The following is a 20785-nucleotide window of genomic DNA, read 5'->3' as shown; positions in this document are numbered from 1 at the left end:
AAGCCCTTTTTGGAAAGGTTCACCTGATTATCATCACCCTGGACAACACCCCTTTGATTAAGTAAAAAGCCAGCTGATTTGGGACCTTAATTACATCTGCAAAGTCCCTTCACCTTTGTGACACAACATAACCTAATGACGGGAGTGCCCGCACACTCAGAAGGGGATTACACAGCATGTGTACAGCAGAGGGGCGAATCGTGGGGTTCATGCTCCCAACCATACCAGGGAGGTTTTTTTGCAATAAATTTGTCTTCTGTCTTGCTTTGTCCCATATTGTTGTAATCATGGCTACCAGCTACCATGTAAAAAAAAAAAAAATGCCTTGAGACAGTCCCTAAGACGTTTCTGTGTCCGGTTTTTCCTTTCTTCCAGACGTTATTGGGATTGCCAGACCAAGACACCTTCTACGACGTCGTGGACTGCCTGGAGGAGCTGGGCATTGCTGCCGTGTCCCAGAGGCACCTGAGCAAGAAAGGGACTGACCTGGACTTGGTGGAGCAACTGAACATTTACGAGGTAACAGAACATGCCTTTTGTGAGGCATCTTATAGCGCTGGCGAATGTCCAAGGCTGAGATAACTAGACGAGGGGTTCTGAGTGTGCTATAGAAGCATCAGCATCTTTCAGAAATGCAAGTTCTCAGGCTCTAGCCCAGACCTACTGAATCAGAAACCCTGAGGGCCCAGCAGTCTGTGTTACAACCAGCCTTCCAGGCGACTCTGATGCATATTGTAGTGTCAGAACCCTTGACGTAGGGGAAATTTGGTAGCTCTTTTAAAGAACATGCACTCTGTCAGCACCACCTCTGCTCAAGGGGAGAGGGGGAGACGGAGAAACAGACATAGAGACAGGGATCACATTTCTCATACCTGATGGGGGTGGAACTTCAGGCAGGATCAGATACATAATTTGTGGGAACCAGAGCAAAATGGAACGTGGGGCCATTTGTGGAAAGCACAGGAAAAAGTACTGTTAAAGATACTAAAGCAGCTTTTTACTTTGTCCTGTGGTCTCTCACCTCATTAGGGTGTTTTTCATTTTCTAGGTAATGTTATAGGGAAAGAAAAATTAAAATTTAAAATTATTACCATGAATTTTACTGTTCATCTTTATATATTATGCAATGTTAATTTAACATGCAAATATAAGAACATTTAATTTGTATGCAGAATCAGCAAAAATGCCTAATTCATATTCTGTAGATCCTACTTGCATATCTACCAGAACAGCAGGAACAGTGCACAAAAGTGACTCCACTGTTTTTATTTCATTTCTTAACATGTGCACATTCTACCAACATTCTGCCTTCAGCTTACTGATGAGTGAGGAAGGGCTAGGAAGAAAAAGAACCTCGGGGCTGCCCTATCTTTTCCTTTGGTCGATGTCGTCATTTCAGCATAAGTGGTTGGCTAACATGGGGAAGTCACAGGGGTAAGAAAGGACATGATGGGGCCCCTTGGGTTGCCATCTCTCTGCATTCAGCGCTGGCTTGAGGGGAAGTGTGGCCTCCCGGGGCTGTCAGTGCCCTGCTTTCTCAGTTGTGGGTGTACTGCACCTTGTGCTCACTTTGTCTCGCCAAACTCCTGCCTGTCACAGTTCTACCTGAATTCTATGCTCATGAGCGACAAAAAATGGCCGATGATGTGCACATTGTGCCTCTCTCCTGTGCTCACGCAGCTGCACAGGTCATTCACTCATGACGCTGGCTTTGTTCTGGGCGTTATGGCATTGTCTCCTTTAGCCAAGCACATCATTTCCTAGGTTTTTCATTGTTAGTGATTTGTGGCGCTGGGAGGCCAGTAAGTGGTAGAGTATATTCCCACGGCTCCTAAAAGATAGGATACAGTGAGAATCCAATAAGTATACTGCAGATGGAGAAGGAAGAAAGCTAAAGGCAGCTGATGTGCATGAAGCCAGCCGAAGGGCTCTTGGCAGCTCAGATATCTCCCTTCCCCATCCTGATCAGAACTTGCCTCTTTGAGACTCTGTTCAACTGGGGCCTTAGATGACTGCAGCCTTGGATTCTAAGGGGTCGGTGTATATCCGTAAGACAGCACCATGCAGATGAATTGCCCAGTAGTGAACCAGCTGGGAGAGAGTACTGAAGAGCAGCCTCGGTACCTACTGCAGGAGACTAGAAACGACTGATGTGCCTGTTTGAGGTCACACTTGCTCTCCAGCCTACTTGCCTGGCAGGCTACCTCCCCAGCTCCCTCATAGCAAACTTTTTCCAAAAGTTGTTCGTTATGTAACATCTTATCAAATTACATTTGCTTACTACTTTAGCATCAAGTGTATATCATTCACAAATGGGGCATATTTGTGGCATTTAAAAAATAATGAAACAGCATGTACTAGCTTTAAGAACTACAACATTACTACATGGAAGTGACCAGGGTGGCCCCTTTGATGTCATCCCACCACTCTTACCGCCCGATATTCTCTTTTTAAAATAATTTTATCTGAAAATCGCTTATTCTGTGAGCTCTAACACAAAGGATCAGATTATCCAATCAGTTGACCAAGCAGAGATCTTGCCTAGTATCTACCTGTCCTAATAATTTCAAGAATACAGGATATAGAGGGTTAGATGAAGCAGGGGGACACGTCTGGGACGTTTTTTGTGACCTTCTTCATGCATTAGACATGTGCTTTCTAACTCGGAACAATAAACAAGGTCTCTGAATGAGGTTCAGGGGTTGCCTTGCCCAGTGAGGAGCATTCAGTTATAAAACAGCTCTACTTCCTGGCCCAGGGACTCATGGCTCATACATCCACAAATTCTGGGTTTATTTAAGTAATGTGTAGCAAGGAACATCCTGCTAAGGGGGTTCCAGAAATAAGAACTCTGAGAAAATATTTTTAGTCTATTTATTAGGTAGTCTAGTCGCACACTTACAGTAGCTTAGACAGGTCATCTGTCACCTGACTTCCTCCTTTCCCCAGAAACATCTTTCCTGCAAAAGGAAGGAAAGGGCCACAAGCTAGGTGCTCTACCTTCTCCTTCCCGGTCTATCCCTAAACAATACATTTTGTCCATTTTCAAGCTTTATATAAATGGAATCTTATCATTTGGATCCTTCTACAGTATATCCTTTTGCTTAATGTTTTTGAGATCTATCTATGTCAATAATGTGGAGAGCTAGTTCATTTTCACTGATGATGAATATATCACAATTTAGTTATCTGCTCTTCTCTTAATGGATGGTGGCTGGTTTACAGGTCTGTTGCTTTGACAAACAATGTTACCATAAGAGTTCTTGTACTTTGTGTGTGTACAATAGCTAAGATGTTTAGGTATCAGTTTTGTTCATGCTTCATACAAATATTTAGAAGTTATTCTTCTTTCTCTATGCCCTGGAAATGTTTAAGTGGCATTTCACGTTCTGGTATTTGATGGTTTATTAGAATTCCCTTGGGAACTTATGTGGGCCTGTAATGTTACGTGTATGTGTGGTGAGGAGAGTGAGGGGGGATCTTCAGTAACTGTATTTTTTTTCTTTGGGACAAACGTTCATTTAAACTTCCTATCTTTACAAGAATCAATTTTGCTAAATTACATTTTCAGAGGAAATTATTCATTTCATCTGAATTTTTAAATTCATTAGCAAAGAGATGTATAAATAATCTTCTTTGGAGACTGTTTTAAATTTCTTCTCTGTCAGTGCTTATTTTCCTTTTATTATTTCTTTGTGTGCTTGTGAGTCCTCCCTTTTTGTTCTCTAGATTAACTAGTGGTTTGTCTATTTTCTTGAATTTTTTTCAAACAATAATTTTGATTTATACATGAATTATACTGCTTTTTCTGTTTAGTAACTCAGTATGTTTTGCTATTATCTTTATAATTTCCTTTCAGTTTCCATTATTTTTTCAGATTCTTGAGTTGAATATTTAATTTCTTTTCATCTTGTAGCCATCCTTGCATTCTTGTTACGTAACCTACTTGGTCATGAAGTATTCTTTTTATAAAAATGTGCTGTTGGAATTGTGACTAATACTACTTTATTTATAGTTCATGCACCAGTAAGTAAGATTGGTCTGCAGCAGCAGCTCCCCCTGCCCCCCTTCCTCTTCCTTTGTTGCGAGCCATCTTTGTCAGTCTGGGCCCCACTGTTACAGCAGCACCAGGAAAGAATTCCTGACCACTCTAGCACATTGCTCTTGGTGGCTATGTGTGTGGATGTCTCCAGGGTACCTCTTTGATTCTCCTCCTTGGTGTCCTCCCTCGATTCTCCTTCTCTGTCCCCTCCCTTTCAGTGTTGGGGTGTCCTTATCAGACCTCCTCTATTCATCGGTGTGGTCTGTCTATGATTCACCCCGAGGTCAGCAGTTGGGGGCTGATGGCTGATATCTTGACCCCAAGCTTTCTTCCGAGGCCCATAGATGCCTGCCTCCGCCTGCTTGTTGTGTATTTCATTCATTCATTTGGGGCCCACTGCATGTCACATAGTCTGCTGGGCTGTAAATACGGAGGTTAAAAGATCTGTCCCTGCTCCTAAAGAACCTTTTCAGTAGTCTGAGGCAAGTAGGTGCCGATTTCACCAGCAGCTAAATGTGACAGTTCAGGGGGACTTAGAACGTGCTGGGAGCTCTGACTGTACTTGACCTAGCCACCTGAACACCACACATGAAATACAACCAGCTCAAAATGAACCCTATCTTTTTCTCCCACGACAAAAACAAAAATCTTGGAGTCTCTTCATGTCTCCATCTCTACGAATAGCAGTTTCTCAAGTTACAAACCTGGAGCTATCCTGCATTCCTTTCTCTTTGCTGTGTTCCCACATTTAGGAGTTTGCTGAAAACTGCATTTTTTCCCTCCATTCCCACGGTCATTCCCATAGCTTCAGCCCTCAACCATTCTTGCCTGGACTACAATCGCAATATCTTCTCATTCATTTGCTTGTCTGTTAATCTGTTCATTCAACAAAACTTTATTGAGCACCTACTGTGTGCCAGGGACTCTTCTAGGCCCTAGTGACACAGCTGTGAAAAAGACAGATAAGACCACTGCTCTGGAGGAGCACAGGTGCCAATGGCATGCAGACAGCAACCAAGTACGTGGGTGAGCGGAGAGTCCGAGATTTCCAGCGTGTCTTTGAGGAAAAGAGACAGGATAGGTGGGGGCGGGAAACCGAGGGTGGGGCCAAGGGAGCCTGTCTGAGGTGATGGCCCAAAGAAAGACGGTCAAGGAGAGAGAACACTGGGGAGATCTGGCTTGGCGGGTGTGGAGGTCGACAGGAGGTTGTGTGACTCGACAGGGCAGGGCTGGGAGAACAGATGTGCAGAGCCTGGGGACACTGGCATCCTGCAGAGACCACATCCCATGGGGACCTCCTGTGCTCTCTCTCCCTTCCTAACTTCCTCCAACTGAACACAAGTTGATCCTCCCAAAAGTCACATCTGACTATGCTGTTCCTTCATTTCAGAAAACAGACGAATGACCTTTTCGTGACCAGCAGCATGAAACCCACGTCTCTTGAGTTGGTACAAGGGGGCCCTACTCAGTCTGTGTCCTTCAGATCTCTGTGGCCTTGTCTTGCCTTTCCCAAGGTGCCTCTGAAGTTTCGGCCACATTCTCCTTATCCTGTTTCTTGAACATGAAAGGCAGGTTCTTTGGGGGAGCTTTCCTTTATCCGTTCCATTTTCTTTGCCTAGAGTGTTCTTCCTTCCCATTCTTAAGGTGGCAAAACCCCACTCCTCTTTCAGCAGTAACCTCAGATGTCACCTCCTCTATGAAGCCTCCTTGGTGAGATGAAAGGGGCTCCTGCTACTTGTCCTTGTGCACATCTTTCAGAACTGACAAGAGAGGACTTTGCCTGTTTCCATACCTCGGACTTAACAGTCCTCAGGACATGCTTACCTATTTGTTTTCCTCTGAGCTACCCTAGGTCTTACGTCTGTACCTCTTTCTAGCCCCAGCACCCAGCAGCACAGCTGCCCAGAGTAGAAGTTAAGTAAATACTTGAATGAAGGTCTCCTTCAAATATCGCAAATTTAATAATAGTGTTTATCAGGAGCTGGGTTGAACAAAGGTGTCATTTAATCAGAAAGCGGCTATGATTCCTTAAGGGGCAGATGCCCTGGGTAATAACTCAAGGTGACAATTGAATGCTTTCAATAGCAAGCCCAGTCAAGGTTTTTATTCCTTTCTGAAAGCTAATAATGAATTTTAAAAATGTATTTACTGCCACAAGACAACCAACTTCTGTATAGAACGGGCAGCGAGAAAGCCTACAAAATAGAGCCAATATTTTTTTCACAAAAGACTTTGAATGTTCTCGAGCAATTGCAGAGAACTTGGTTAGCCTTCTAGAATTCTTCCTAGTGGAGAACATCTGGTAGCCATATGTCTCGGACTTTCTGGGGACAGGCAATTTCATGTAATTTAACTCCATTTCAGAAAGGTGATTTGATCCAGGTTTAATTAAATTCATTTGAATTTTTATAGCTTCATATGATATTTCAAATACATAAATTGACAAAAGATCTTTTGTCAGACTGTGTGTTCTAACTTTTGGTTCTGTAAGCATGATCCCTGAAAAGGGAAAGGTGTCCTAAGACTGAAGACTTTGGGGGTGAGGAATAAGTGTTCCTCTTAGGAGTGAGTATAATGGATCCAATCTCTGAACATTCTTCTTTGTCATAGGTGACAAAGAATATGTATCGGTTATCTCTTGCTGTATAACAAACACCCCGAAACTTAGTGGCCTAAAACAGCACTCACTGCTCATGATTCTGTGGGTTAGGAATTTGGGCCTGGTTCAGGTGGGAGGTTTTCACTGGCTACAGTTACCTGGTGACTTGAGTGGAGCTGGGTGGCCCAAAATGGCCTCCTTCACCAGGTCTGGCATTTGGTGCTTGCCATCGGCCGGGCCGTGTGTCTTCATCAGAGTAGCCTACACTTTGTCACGTAGTAGCAGCATTGTAGAAAGGCAAATCCCAACATACACACACTTTTCATGCCTCTGTTTACATCATGTTTGCTGATGTTCCCATTGGCCAGAGCAAGTCACATGGACAAGCCTGTGTTCGATGTGGGAGGGAATGCCACAAGGGGGAGGAAACAAAGAGGCATGATTTTTCTGGGGGCCTAACACTGTTACAGTTGGCCAAAACCGGTCATCAACACAGTTCCCTATTGAAATGTTATTCGAACTGACACCTGGTTCACCTAAAAGGTAAATCAAGTTGTGTTGTAGGTATAAATTTAAAAGAAGGTATGAGAGAGCCGTATGAGAAGGATGGTATCTGTTATGTAAAGAGGGTTATTGGCCATGGATGTTGGCACTACTGTAATTATATAAACTCAAAGAAACATTAATAGTTCTTGACTTCCATCAAGAATGTTCAGATGATTGGATATTTGATGATATTAAAAAATTATTTTAAGTGGGACGATGGTAGGTAGTTATGTTTTTTAGAAATCCTTACCTTTTAGGGATATTTAAAATATTTACAGACAAAATGGTATCTGGAATTTACCCTAAAAAATCTGGTTGTGGGGTCAGGGTCAGGGAGCAGCGTGGAAATGAGTTAAGATTGACCACGAGTTGGTGATTGTTGAACTATTGCAGGTGAGGAGCACATTATAGTCTACAGTCTTCTCCAAATGTTGTATATGAGAATTTCCACAATGAAAAATGAAATGAAAACTGGAACTACCGTCTGATCCAGCAATCTCACTTCTGAATATTTATCCAAAATAATTGAAATCAGGATTTCAATCCCGTGTTCGTTGTGGCATTACTCACAATAGCTAAGATGTGGAAACAACCTTGATGCCCATCAATGGATGAGTGGATAAAGAAAATGTGGTATACGCATGTTTATACTCAGGTTTTAAAAAGAAGGAAATCTTGACATTAGCTACAACATGGTGGCCCTGGGGGACGTTATACTAAGTGAAGTAGGCTGGTCACAGAAGGGCAAATGCTGCATAATTCCACTTGTATGAGGTATCTGAAATAGTCAAACTCATACAAGCAGAGAGCAGAATGGTATTTGCCCAGGGGGAAAGGAAAGGGAAAATGGAACATTGCTAATCAACAAGCATAACGTTTAGTGATGCAAGATGAATAAGTTCTAGGGGTCTGCTGAACCACGTAGTCCCTATAGTTAACAATATTGTTACACTTAAAATCTGATAAGAGGATAGATCTTGTGTTAAGTGTTCTTACCACAATACAATAAGAAGGAAAATGTTATTAAAAGTTCAAAAGAATATTCAGATCATTCAGGGGCCTCAAAGACTGGTAGAAGTTGTCACAGCTGCCACCTTAAACTGTTCCTAACGGCTTTCTCGGTTAAGGGGGACTGTGCAAGCCATCAGGGATGGATTCTGGACCCTACTTGCTCCTTGCCTGAGGTTTTCATTTAAAAGCAGTGTTCTACATTTAATTAAAAGAAGTTAGAAGGTGTTTGATGAGAGGTCCAACAAATGAATCACTCCGTCACTTGGGAGAGATCAGAGATTTTTCAGGCGAGGCTCTATCTCACTTTGTGTTCCTGTGGAGGACACTCATTGCGCTTGTATTTAATTAGATCTGACCAAGATTCGGAATAAGCCTATGTTAAGAGCTGTTCTCTCCGGCTGTTTTTGACTCTCCGGCGTTCTTGACTCTAAGCTGTAGTGTTCCTTAGAATCTGAAGAATTTGGGAAAGCCACCATAGCCCTGCGAGTCTCTCTTCCTGTCATCCCCTGGCACTGGTGACTCTAGAATTCTTATTACAAAAACCAAACCATGAGTGAGCAATAGCCCCAAATTTCATGTTACATTGTCCCTGACTACCAGGCCCAAGGCTCTACTTTGGATCTACTGGGATTCTGTGGCCCATTCACTTCCCCCATGTCCTTTTATTTTTTTAAGTAGATAGATGTTTTATCAAGTATCTGAACTTCAGAAAGCTCCAACTGAATTCTGTTTTATGGTGGTGCCTTGATAAATTTTCCAGATTTTTCTTTCCATTTAAACTTGTCTGATTGTCTCTACCTTCCTTGACAAAGGGCAATTAGAGTGGATTTCACTCCATGCACAGTCTGTGTGCCTCTCTGAGAGGAAACTGTGAGCAGAATGTTATTTGATCCTTGGATTGCTGAGGTTAGACAAGGAATTAGAAATATCTGAACTCTACTTTAGCCCCTAATCTTATCGTTCCAAATGTGTGCTTAATAAGAAGCAGAATCAACACTTTGGGTCAGAATAAGTTCAAACGGTCTAGAATTTTTATATATAGAAATGAAAAAAAAAATTGGCTAGAAATATTTAAAAATGCTATCCTTGGTTAGGTGTGTGATTATTCTCAAACTTCCCACAGCTTGCCATTTAAAGTTTTAAAGTCAAGATGACACATGTGACGAATCAAATGTATAATTTCTTTGTCAATTCTTGCAGTTAGAGTGGAGAAAGGGGGGATATTGCTGGGAAATAGAACTTCCATTGAGATTTTGTAAAGATAGAGCTTTAGGTGAATTCTTATCAGCTCTTGCCTCAATCCCCCCAAAACTGTTTGACTAGTAAATTCTAGGGAAATAAAACAGTCAAAGGATTATTCAATTGTCCTTGCACATCTGCGAGTTTGTTATAAGATGTATTTGGTATGTAGAGATGAGAGTTTCCACTAAATTGATCTTATCCTAAAGCTTGAGCTGGAGAAAACAGGGTGGGGCAGATAAAGGTGGATGCACTCTTGGTGAATAGGCCATGTGTCTCAGGTGCTGATACGGTGCTGTGAACTGGGATGACAGTGGCCAACCTGGCCTTGCCTCCGCCAAGCTCATCTTGCTAGATGAACACAGGTGTGCAAGCTTTGGACATGAGGGCAATTGATTTTACAATAGCCAGATTTTCCATAGATAGGTGTGTTAAAGCCATATAGGATGGTTAGCTATCTGGGTCTTTATATTACTTTTCCATTCTCCCACGTGGCAGGATTGGGTTGTGAAATGTGACTGAGCACCCATAAGCCAGGAGAGCTTGCACATTTGGGGACTTGAGACAGTGTGACTCCATAGTCATCAAGTCAGAGAGCCTGCTGGATGTGGTTGAGCCTGGCCCATCTGGGCAGTGCAGTGGCCCAACCCACCAGTTCTGGGTGATGGAAGAACTTATGGGCATCCTAGGCTACCCACCTGAGAGCATGGGTAGGGGAAGGGCAGTCGTATTTATTGAGGACCAGCCACAGAGAAGACGCTACCCTAGATGCTTTACGCAAGGTATTCTCATCACAAATCTGCAAGTACAATACTGTTATCTTCATTTGGTGAGCTTGAGAAAGTGCAAGTAATTTGCTACAGGTCACACCTGATTAGTGGCACAGCCAGCTTGCACACAAAGGTCTTGTCAACACCAAAACTTGTGTTCTTTTTACTGTCTGGTTTTAGAGAATGTAGACATAAAAAAATTAAGCAAAAGATACAGGTGAGTATAGTCCATGGCCAGGAAGAGTGAGCATGGATAAGGAGCAGAGCTGGCTGCCAGAAGTGAGTTGGAGAGTAATGGAAAAAACAGTGAGGTAGAAAGCAGTGGGATAGGATCCAGGATAGAGCAACTCTAAGAGATGGACAAGCTGGGCATCTGCAGAGGGCACTAGGTAGGCCCAGGACTGACACATCCCCCTGGAGAAAGGCAGAGTGTAAGGGTATGGTGCCATTCAGCTCAGGTTTCCCCATGAATGCTGAAGTGGCAGAGTGCAAGCGAATTATTCTTCTGCACAAATATGCATCATTCTTAAGAGGAAACTTAAAAAAAAAAATACTTTATTCTAGGAGTCAGTTCTTTTTCTGTCGCATGTCTTTGTTATCCACATCTACAGGCTTCTAGTGTAAGATCAGGTTCCACCCCAAGCCTGAGAGCAGGCTGCAGAGGGCAGCCTTACAACACAGCTCTGTCAGCCGAGATTCTGAAACCAAGCAGTGCCCATGCCGCGCGAGGCCTCACAGAAAGACTTACGGGTGAGGCCAGCTCTGGCGGCTCTTGCCTCCTTTGTGCTCTTGCGAGCACCGTTTTTGGGAAAGCAAGCTAAGGATGATCAGGGCTGGCCGCCCCTAGGCTTCTGGAGGAACTAGGGCTCCCGGACCAGAACAGCCAAGGGTGGGCAAGGAGAGATGAGACCCAGGAAGTGGCAATGCTGTGGGCCAGGCTAAATTAGATCCCATCTAATTACAGACTATTCCTCAGACTTTACTCATGGTACGGTTGCTCCTTCCGTGTCCATTTGCTGGGGGGAATACACCGGAGCAGCACCTTTCAGCGCGCAGATTGTGCGCTTCGGTGCTGAGTTTGCGCTGCGAAGCTGAGGGCTGCAGTTTGGGAAGAGGGTGGTAAACCCTCCTTGGGGCAAGCCTGAAATGCAGTCCCAGCCAAGGTCTGTGAAAGGATGTCAAGCCTGAATTTGCCCTGGGCATGCTCTGCTTTTTCAGGTGGCGCTGAGGCACGAGGATGGCGACGAGACGGCGGAGCCGCCCCCCAGCGGGCGCCGGGACCGGAGGCGGGCCAGCGTGTGTTCCAGCAGCGGGGGCGAGCACCGCGGCCTCGACCGCAGGCGGAGTCGCAGGCACTCGGTGCAGAACGTCAAGAGTGCCCTGTCGGCTCCCACCAGTCCCTGCTCCCCGTCGGCTCCCAGCTTCAAGTCCGGTCAAGTGCAGAATCTCCGTGAAAAGTAAGCATTCACCCAGCAGTGGAGCAGAGCGCAGGGATACACCAAAGAGAGGGAGGGGGAGGCCACAGTGTCACAGATGTGCACTCCCACGTGCTCCCACTGGCCAGTTAGTCCCCCTGGCCTTGCTCCCTGCCTCATCTCTACCATTAAACCACCACCCAAAAATCCCAGGGAATTTCCCACGTAAGGTGGCCATTGGTGACGTGCACAGCCTGCGTGTTACTAAACAGCATGAACTCTTCGTCAGTACCTGGCTTTTACTATTATTTAATAGCTTAGTTTCTGTGTTCGGAAAAGCTGTACTTTGTCCTTTTGTACTTTGTCAGATGGAAAAGAATCCAAAACACAAAACTTTGGCCTAGAAATAATTGGTGTGCCACTATAGAAATGTGACATTGTGGACTGGGCACAGTGGGACGTGCCTGCTGGCATCTCAGCTACTTGGGACGCTGAGATGAGAGGATGGCTTGAGGCTAGGAGTTTCAGAGTTTCAGACCAGCCTGGGCAACATAGTGAGAACCTGTCTCAAAAAAAAAAAAAAAAAAAAAAAAAAGCCAAGTGCAGTGTTCACACCTATAATCCCAGCACTTTGGGAGGCCAAGGTAGGAGGTTAGCTTGAGGCCAGGAGTTCAACACCAGCCTGGGTGACAAAGCAAGACTCCAGCTCTTAAACCAAACGAAAAAAAATTAGCCCAGTGTAGTGTCATGCACCTGTAGTCCCAGCTACTCAGAAGGCTGAGTGGGAAGGATTACTTGAGCCCAGGGGTTCGGGACTGCAGTGGGCTATGATTGTGCCACTGCACTCCAGCCTGGACAACAGAGTGAGACCCTGTCTCTAAAAGAAAAATGAGATTGTAAGCATCTTGAGATACTCAAGAGTATCTCAAGGTTTATTTTACTTAAATAGAATAAACCAGTATGAGTTTCAAAACATCTGTCTACCTCTTTATCACTTAGTCATTTAATAAATGTTTTTGCCGAGTGTCTGTTATAGGCTAGGACTGACTATTCAAAGCCATGAAGATACATATATAAATGGAAACAGCATGATCTCTGTCCTTAGGAACCTGACAGCTGGGAGAAAGAAAGAATGAGAAAGGTAGATAGGAAGAAGTAGAAAGATTGATAATCGTGTTAAAAGTTATACTTATTAAAATAATAAAGTTTGACAAAATCTGGGAACCCAGAGTGGTTCTATATAACAGAGATGCAATAAAAGATTAGAACTGCTGCTGTAGGGTTGGGTCCAGTTTTATCTTCCCAAATGGGTGCTGTGTTCATTCACTGGGATGATGGATTCTGTGGACCAGTCCCTGTCACCCGGGATCATAGAGCCTGAGTGATACATTCACCTCCTGCTCCTGGCCAAGTGGAAACATTAAGTGCTCATGTCACTTGCCTGCAGCATCCTACCCCACCATGGAGATCCCCCGGGGAGCCAAACTTAGGTCACTGGGCTGCATGGTGAGGAAGAAAGTAACTCAGAACAAGTTGTATGACCTTAAGAAAGAAAGTGATCAAGGTATGTCTCTCCTCTCTGTCTCTAAGGGAATCCCCCCCATCACCATTGCCAAGAGGTCCCCCAAGCAGTCTGGTACTCATGGACTCACTTGAGCATGAATCAGGCCCTGCCTTTGGGTGCCTGCTGTCCCGGAAGGAGAAGGGCATTGGTCTGAGATGATGTGCAGCCATGATCTGTGTTGACACCCCTTTTCTACCTCATAGCCCCAGGGGCCCTCCATCTATAGGTTTTTCTGTTTCTGCAATCTGTGCACAGCAAGCTCTGTTTTAGTGAAAAGAAGACCTAAACTTCTGAACAGATTGAGGAATGAAAACGTTTACCATGAGCGTTGCATTTTGTGACCTAGAATCTTAAACTCAGCCAGTGCTCAAAGGGCAGGTGAAGCTCTCCCCTAGCACTGTTCCTGGCTACTGGCTTAAGGAATAAACCTGGGGAGAGTGGAGAAACGTGTATACAGTGGGCTGAAAAAAAAAAATTTAAAACCACCAAAGGTGCTGAGGGTATGAGTTAGGTGGACCTTGTCAGCAGTGCTTGGTGCTCTCTTGCTGTGTCTGAATTGTGTCATGCTTGTTCCTGGTCTCTCTTGTGCTGTTGCACTTTTCAGAGGTCCCTATGTTGTGACAACGCCTTATGGTAGGTTAGCAAGGTTGACACAGTGAAGTGGACCATCCAGGGCGCGCAGTTCACAGTCTCCAAGTGCTGGGTTCATGGGGATCTGAAACAGGCCAGAGACGCTGTTCTGAATGCCACTTGTTTCATTCCTTTCAAACACACCGATATTTCATTTTACTGAAATTAGTACTTTAACGTAAATTTAGTAACATTTGAGAAAAACACACTTTCCAGCCTGTTAAAGATAGGTAACGTTTTATCTATGCATCCATCCATCCAGATGGATGATTATGAAGCGACTTCATTCATGAAGGCTGTTGCAGGGATTTTGCCCGTGGCCCCAAAGCGACAGTACACTTTTGGCAAAGGCGGGAGTGAGATAGTAGGAAAGAGTGTGAGAAGCACAACGGGAAACGATTGCCGTATGCATAACTTAGTCCCCGGCTCAACATCTGTGCCTCGAAACAGCACCTTAGAATCAAGTAGCTAGCTCCCTGTGTTCCGTCCCCGCAGACCTTGCAGGACACAGAGGCGTGCCTGATGTAGACTACTCTTCCTCGCTGTGAACCTCCCGGCCGCGCCTGATGCTAGCAAGCTTATAGTAACATGTCTGCGGACACCACTGATGAGGAATTTGGGGCTGGATTTTATAACTGTGCCCCGAATGATGCCAACACTTTTGAAAAGAAGGTAGAAATGTGTTTTAGAAGGGGACTCATGTTGTTCCAAAAAAATTATATGGCACTCACTACTCAGTCCTTGTATATCATTTGAATTTAATTCTCATAATGATCCTCTGTAGGATTCAGACAGGACAAGTGTCATTAGGCTCATTGTAACATTGAGAAAATGGAGTGGGGAAGGTGTAGAGTAGCTGCCATGCCTGGAATTGCAGGACTAAGGGGCCGAGCTGCGGGTTAATCCCAAGTCATTGGCCCTTGACTGTCAGTCTCCAAAGCACACACGGCCACTCCCAGCCGACCACTCCTAAGCGTATTCCTTGAGTGAGATCCACACTTGTGACTCTTTAGAGAGTTTGATTTATATACCATGTAGGGATATTTTTATTGAGATAAACATAAAAATGCAAAGAGTTGAAAAGGAGAAAAATCTTAAAGTCTCCCTGCAGACTCAAGCCTGAAAGCCTATGTGCTTTAATAAGGACTGATAAGACTCTGAACTCGGTGTAGGTTTCTTAAGAAATAGAACTCCACACTGAGCATCCACCCAATGGGGTATGAGTTTTGTTGGTCATCTGTCACCTAAGAGCGTCTTTGTGTGTGAAAATTTGTGTAAGTTTCATCTTCGCACTTAAAATTTACAGATCTGATTGGAAGGAAGGAAAATTTGGGTGCTTTCATTTATTACTGAGAAAATTATTTTTGGCATCTAATTAGCAAACAACAACAACAAAAAAACCAACCAAACAAACAAACACACACCAAAACCCAGTTTCTCTAGCTTAGATTGTAACAGAATATAATCAAGCTTAGGACTACAAAGTTCTTAAAGTGTGTCCAGCCCAAAGCAGGAGCCCTTCCTCCCACGTTTCCAAGGGGTGGGGTGCACTTCCAGGCTCGGTTGCCACCTTTACTACGATGCTACATTCTATCCTTGAACTGTTCTGCTTGTTGGAAAAGTCTCCCACTTAAATTTACCTCCTCCAAATGTGTCCCCGTACATCCCAGTTCTTCCTCTGTCAACATGTACCAGGGCTCCTTCCTGCTCTGTGTCTGTCTTCCTGATAATGAACACTGCGTGGGACTCAACACGTGAACGTTACATTTCATCCTGTTGATTTCCACACAGCATTCCAACCTGGAGAGGTAATTTTGAACTTCAGTCACTGGTGTTAGCAGTTGTGCCGTCGGCTTTCAGGCAAGTGTGTATTTTAATGCACATGGAAGAGTGACCTGGCGGGCAGTGGACGCTGACAACTGGTCGGGGCGTGGAAGGCACAGACCAGCGCCACGTGCCTCGGAGGCAGGGGTCCGCACACTTTCTCTGTCAAGGACCAGACATTAAATATGGTCAGCCTTGCGGGCCAGTCTCTTTTGGAACCCCTGGACTGAATTCTGCCTTTGTAGCACATGAGCAGTGAGTGACACTGGGCACCCAAGTGAACATGGCTGCCTTCCAGCGAAACTTTAGTTACGGACACTGAGATTTGAATTTTCACTTGTCATGAAATAGTTCTCTTTTGGGTTTTTTTCAAGCATTAAAAATGTGAAAACCATTCTTAGCTCACAGGCTGTGCAAAAACAGGCCGTGGGCCAGATTTGGCCCACAGGCTGAGGTTTGCCAGCCCCTTTTCCTTGGGGCTGGGTTTCTTGAGTCCGGGGGGAATGGTCTGGAAATGGCAAAGAGGGATATGGGGGTATGAGAGAAAAACCCACTGGGCCTCGCGAGAGGGTTGTAGGGAGCAGTGCTCTTAGGTTTAGGGTTAGAGCAAGGAAGCAAAAGGAATATTCCGTGAAGAGGTTGAGACTATCGGGGATTTGGATGGTGGCTGGGCATGAGTTCCCAGGGCTCAGAGGAAGACTGAGGGGATTGGAGAAGGGCAGGAGATACATCAGACTGGGGGACACACACAGCCAGGTGAGAAGGTTAAGGCAGGACGGGAGAAGACGTGGCCTAGCCTCAGCTGGTCCTAGATCAGGGGAAACCTGGAGAGACCATGCCAGGACTGGGTGTACAAGGTCGGCCAAGAGTACTGACTGGAGATAGCTAGCCCACCTGAGTGCAGGGAGGGGGAGTCTGGCAGGGGTATGGTGTGGGGACAGGTTGTACAGAATTGGGAGCTCAGTCCCCACCTGGTGATGGAGACTAGGCCACAGCTCCTGAGGAGCAGGGAGCACTCAGTCTTCACAGTCCTCACGAGGGTGGTTGGAATCGCTGTGGTCTTGGCCATAGAATGGAGGTGTGGAGGCATGGGAGGGTGAGTTCACCTGAGCCGTCAATTTATTAACATATGTGACCACTGGCTCATGTTAGGCACTGAATAAATAGCTACTCTTTGTTTTCAAATACAAATGGTATTTAAAGATGGGGTACCAACTATGTGATGTAAAATGAAGAAAGTTAGACCATATAGTTCAAAGATAAAGCTGGCAATAATAGCAGCCGCAACAAGAGCTAAGATTTGCTAAGCATGTAAACATCTGCCAAGCACTGCAAGTGTACTCCATTTTTGCCATTACCCCACAATGTAGCTGTTCTTAGTATTGCCACATGACAAGGGAAACTGAGGCACAGGGAGTTGAAGTAACTTGCCCCAGGTCCCAGAGCTAATCTGATCCATGGTAGAGCTGGTTCTAGAGTTCAGCTGATCTGGCTGCAGAATCCGTGCCCTCACCATTATATTAAGCAGCCCTATTTCTGTGATTCTGTAAAAATAAATACATGGGGTACTTGGCAATTAATAAGCAATTAGTGAATGCACATCTTGCCATCTTTATTATTTATTGCTTCTATATTTTTCATATCAATACATTTTTAAAAAATTATTTTAGTGTTGTATTATGTAGATATACCAAAATACCATAATGCTATCACTTATTTTGCTATTTGATTCCAGTTTTTTCATAGTATCAAACTTGCTGTAATGAACATACACACACATGTTTGTGTACATATGTTAACATAAACACTCTTTTAGGATAGATTCCTATAGATTCCTACAAATGGAATTCTAGATCCAAGGACATTTATATTTTAAATATTAATATTCACCAAGCTCTAAAAAGACTGTACAAATTACTATCCCACCACCAGCATATGATTGACCGTTTTCCCACATCATCACTAGCACTTGATGCTATGAATTTTTTAGAGTTTTTGTAATTTTGAAAAGTGAATTGTAGTGCCTCAGCATTTTAATTTGCATTTTTTTGATTGGTACTGAGATTATGCAGCTTTAATTGCTTCATTGGCTATTGATATTTTTTTCTTTGTATTACCTATTAATATCTTTTGCTCATTTGTTTCCTGGTTAGGCTATTTTAATTGATATACAGCGATTCTTTGTTTTATATGGAAATTTTCAGATTCAAAAGTAGAATGTAAATATTTTGTACATACTTTGCATATGAACTTTCTGACAGTTTTCTCTTTGTCTTTCAAATATCTTTTAACTCAGTTTATGATATGTCTCACTGTATGCATAAAATATATTTGTTACAGTGTCCAATATATGAATCTTTTCTTGTGTGGCTTGTAGGTGTCATGCTTGCTTAGAAATGTGTGTCCTCTTTCTAACTGCAGCCTCTCTGTGTTGTCCTGGGGAAATGCTATGCTATTCCTTCACTATCTGGGAGGTAAAGAATAGTAGCAGCAGTGACGAAGCCAGTGTTTATGGAAGACTGACTGCATGCTGGCTATTGTGCATGTATTGAAAATTTCAAGAAAAAAGTGGTATTATCCTCTCCATTTTACAGATAAGCAAACTGAGGCACAAAGAGATGAAGGAATTTGCCCCAGATTATGGGGGTAGTAAGAGGCATTGCTAGATCAAGACCCAGGCAGTCATAGTCCACAGCCTGCGCTCAGAACCAGGCATCCCTGGAACTACTCTCTGAATCTATAGAACATGTTCAATAGTGACAATGTCTTATCTTTTGAGGATTAATTAGATTTGTTGAGGAAGCAAAAAATTGTTCAGAGCAAATGTTGACTAGAACTTGGTAATCCTAATGAGCTGTATTGGTTTTAGTAACTGTTTGATTTTGATCCTGAAATAATCATGCTTATTTGCTTGTTTTTCTCATAAATGGGCACCGAAAACAGTTTCTAAAGAGGAATTCTGAAAGTGTTCAGAGCAATAACTGCAACATTGGAGCAAGCCTTCCTCACCATAACTAACCATTTCCTTGACAATGGGAAAGTAAGATATAGGGAACTCATGGTTGAAAGGAAGCCATGGTTAACTATCGATTATTAGAGGCTGAGGAGGAGCAGGGACCTAAGCTGTCCTCACCTTTTGGGGGTTCCTATCTGATGCACACCAATTAGTGGCCCAGTGGGTGGTGGGAGGAGGGTAGCCAAGCCTCCCTCGGGGCTGAGCCTCCAAAGTGGGAGCTGGAGGGAGGCGGAGCTGGAGGGGTGTTGTTTTCTATTTTCCTGCAGGAGTAGGCAAGGGTATTGGCATCTCTCCACCAGCTACAGGAAGCAGTGGGCAAATGGGAGAGCCTGATTATGGAACCGTGCCGGGTGGGTGAGCTCATCTTCCCATGTTTTGACAGGAAGGAGGCAAGAGTGGATGTCTAGGTTCTAGGGCAGCACATTGCTGTCTGGAGTCTCATGCTTTGTCCACAAAACTTCAATGCCAGGGTTACAGAATTCACTCAGGGTCTGCAGCAGAATAGTGGAGTAGCCCTAGTTCTTTCCCGGAAGCAGTTGGCGGTGAGCTATTGATTTGCAAGCAGAAAACATGAGATAAGGTGTTGTCTAAGGTTAATCTACAAAATCTGCCACCCAGGTGACCTGGTCGGTTCTGGCCCTTGGAGGAAGCTTTGCCTGTGCAGTGAAGGCACAGCAGTTGAGGTGGATGAGGGCATAGGCGTGGTCGTGTGTGAACTCAGGGTAATGGTACCTGTACCTCTTCACTAGGGTGGGGGGAGAGTTAAGGTAGCTTCACCCAAGGTGGTGGCAGTTGTTACTCCATACCCTGGAGCTTTCTTGGATATTATTCTATTAAAGAAGGTAATTGTTAAATAAATCTGGACATGAACTGGAGAGAATATTTTGTGCATTGGCATAAACATGCTAGACTATTTCACAACAACCAGATTAACAACCACTGATACCGTGAGCAGCAAGTAGCTACTTGGGAAGATTTATCTGATGGTAAATGATTTGTTATAAATGGGATTCACTGATGAGGGCTGTGACCTTCTGACATAGGTGTGATTGGAATATAGCCAGTGATTCAGCCATGTCCGAGAGGCTCTTCCTGGCTTTGTGAGTGTTGAGTAGCAAAGGTAGGCTAGAGGGGAGAGGGCTGGGGGGCAGACAGGGGAGTGAGCTTGGAAATAGGAGGACCTGTACTGAGTCGTTAGAGGCATTGAGGCATGAAGAAGAAGTTGTATTGCAAAGCTCCCGATTTCTGGAGCAGGACTTCTGGTTTCTTGAATAGTCACTGACCAGATTGCAGATTTCTTAGGGGTTTAAACTTTGCTGAATTGAGTTTGGGGATCTTTCTAGGTTCTGAAGAAATTGGCAAAATTTTATTCTTAAACCGAGTTGGAGCTATGATGAATTTCAAGTGAAGAAGTGAGGGTCAGGGTTGTGTTTTAGCAAGAGCACTCTGGGCGCCATGTGGAGTGCACTGGAGGAGAGCAGGCTGCAAACATGGAGACCAGTGTGGAACTGTTGGGGTCCGGGGAGGAGTGGAGAGGGCCTGACTGAGCAGGGGTGGGGAGAAGGGGAAGGAGGAGAGGTGGGGAGATGCAAGAGGACATGGTTTGTAGGATGGTGACTGGATCGCGCGGTAGGAAAGGAAGAGTCTGCGGTGATTCCCAGGCTACTAGTAACCCAGGGTCATGGGCTGGCTCTGAGGACACTCAGTAGGCTCTTCGGGTATCTGTGGTTGGCACAAGTAGAAATCCCCATAGTCGGTTGCATAGGCACTTCTGGAACTCACATACCCGTAAATGATGGTTGAAGCCCAGGCTTAGATGCCATGACCCAGGAAAAACAAATCATATGAGCAGAGAAGCAGCTGGATAAAGCCCCAAAAAAGAAATTACAGAATTGTCATCTCACGAAATGCTGAGACTGAGAACATCCCCCACCGTCCAAGTCAGTGAACCTTGAAACAGGTCACCTGCAAGCGTCACTGTTGCGCCAGCGGGAGTGGACTCGCGGTAGGAGGGCTCAGGAAGGGACAGGCCGTTTACTTTGTGCATAGGGGAGTGGTGAGCACACTTCAGAGACGAGGAAAGATTCGTGTTTCTAGTTGAATCTCTGGGAATGTTCTTCTTTCAGGGC

The 20785-nt window shown here is 44.5% G+C and overlaps 1 protein-coding gene across 3 annotated transcripts in view; it reads left to right on the top strand.

Moving 5' to 3' along the window:
- FHOD3 (formin homology 2 domain containing 3) overlaps positions 1-20785 on the top strand; it is a 428111-nt gene that overhangs the window by 279937 nt on the left and 127389 nt on the right. For all 3 annotated transcript variants that reach the window (XM_069468095.1, XM_069468094.1, XM_069468093.1), the window contains exons 9-10: positions 376-519; positions 11426-11664. In XM_069468095.1, the coding sequence (XP_069324196.1) occupies positions 376-519; positions 11426-11664 (383 nt within the window). The remainder of the gene's footprint in view (positions 1-375; positions 520-11425; positions 11665-20785) is intronic.

Source organism: Eulemur rufifrons, chromosome 5, assembly GCF_041146395.1.
Source record: "Eulemur rufifrons isolate Redbay chromosome 5, OSU_ERuf_1, whole genome shotgun sequence".
Classification (NCBI taxonomy): Eukaryota; Metazoa; Chordata; class Mammalia; order Primates; family Lemuridae; genus Eulemur; species Eulemur rufifrons.
Note: the sequence above shows the minus strand (reverse complement) of the source record. Positions and strands in the feature narration are given on the sequence as shown.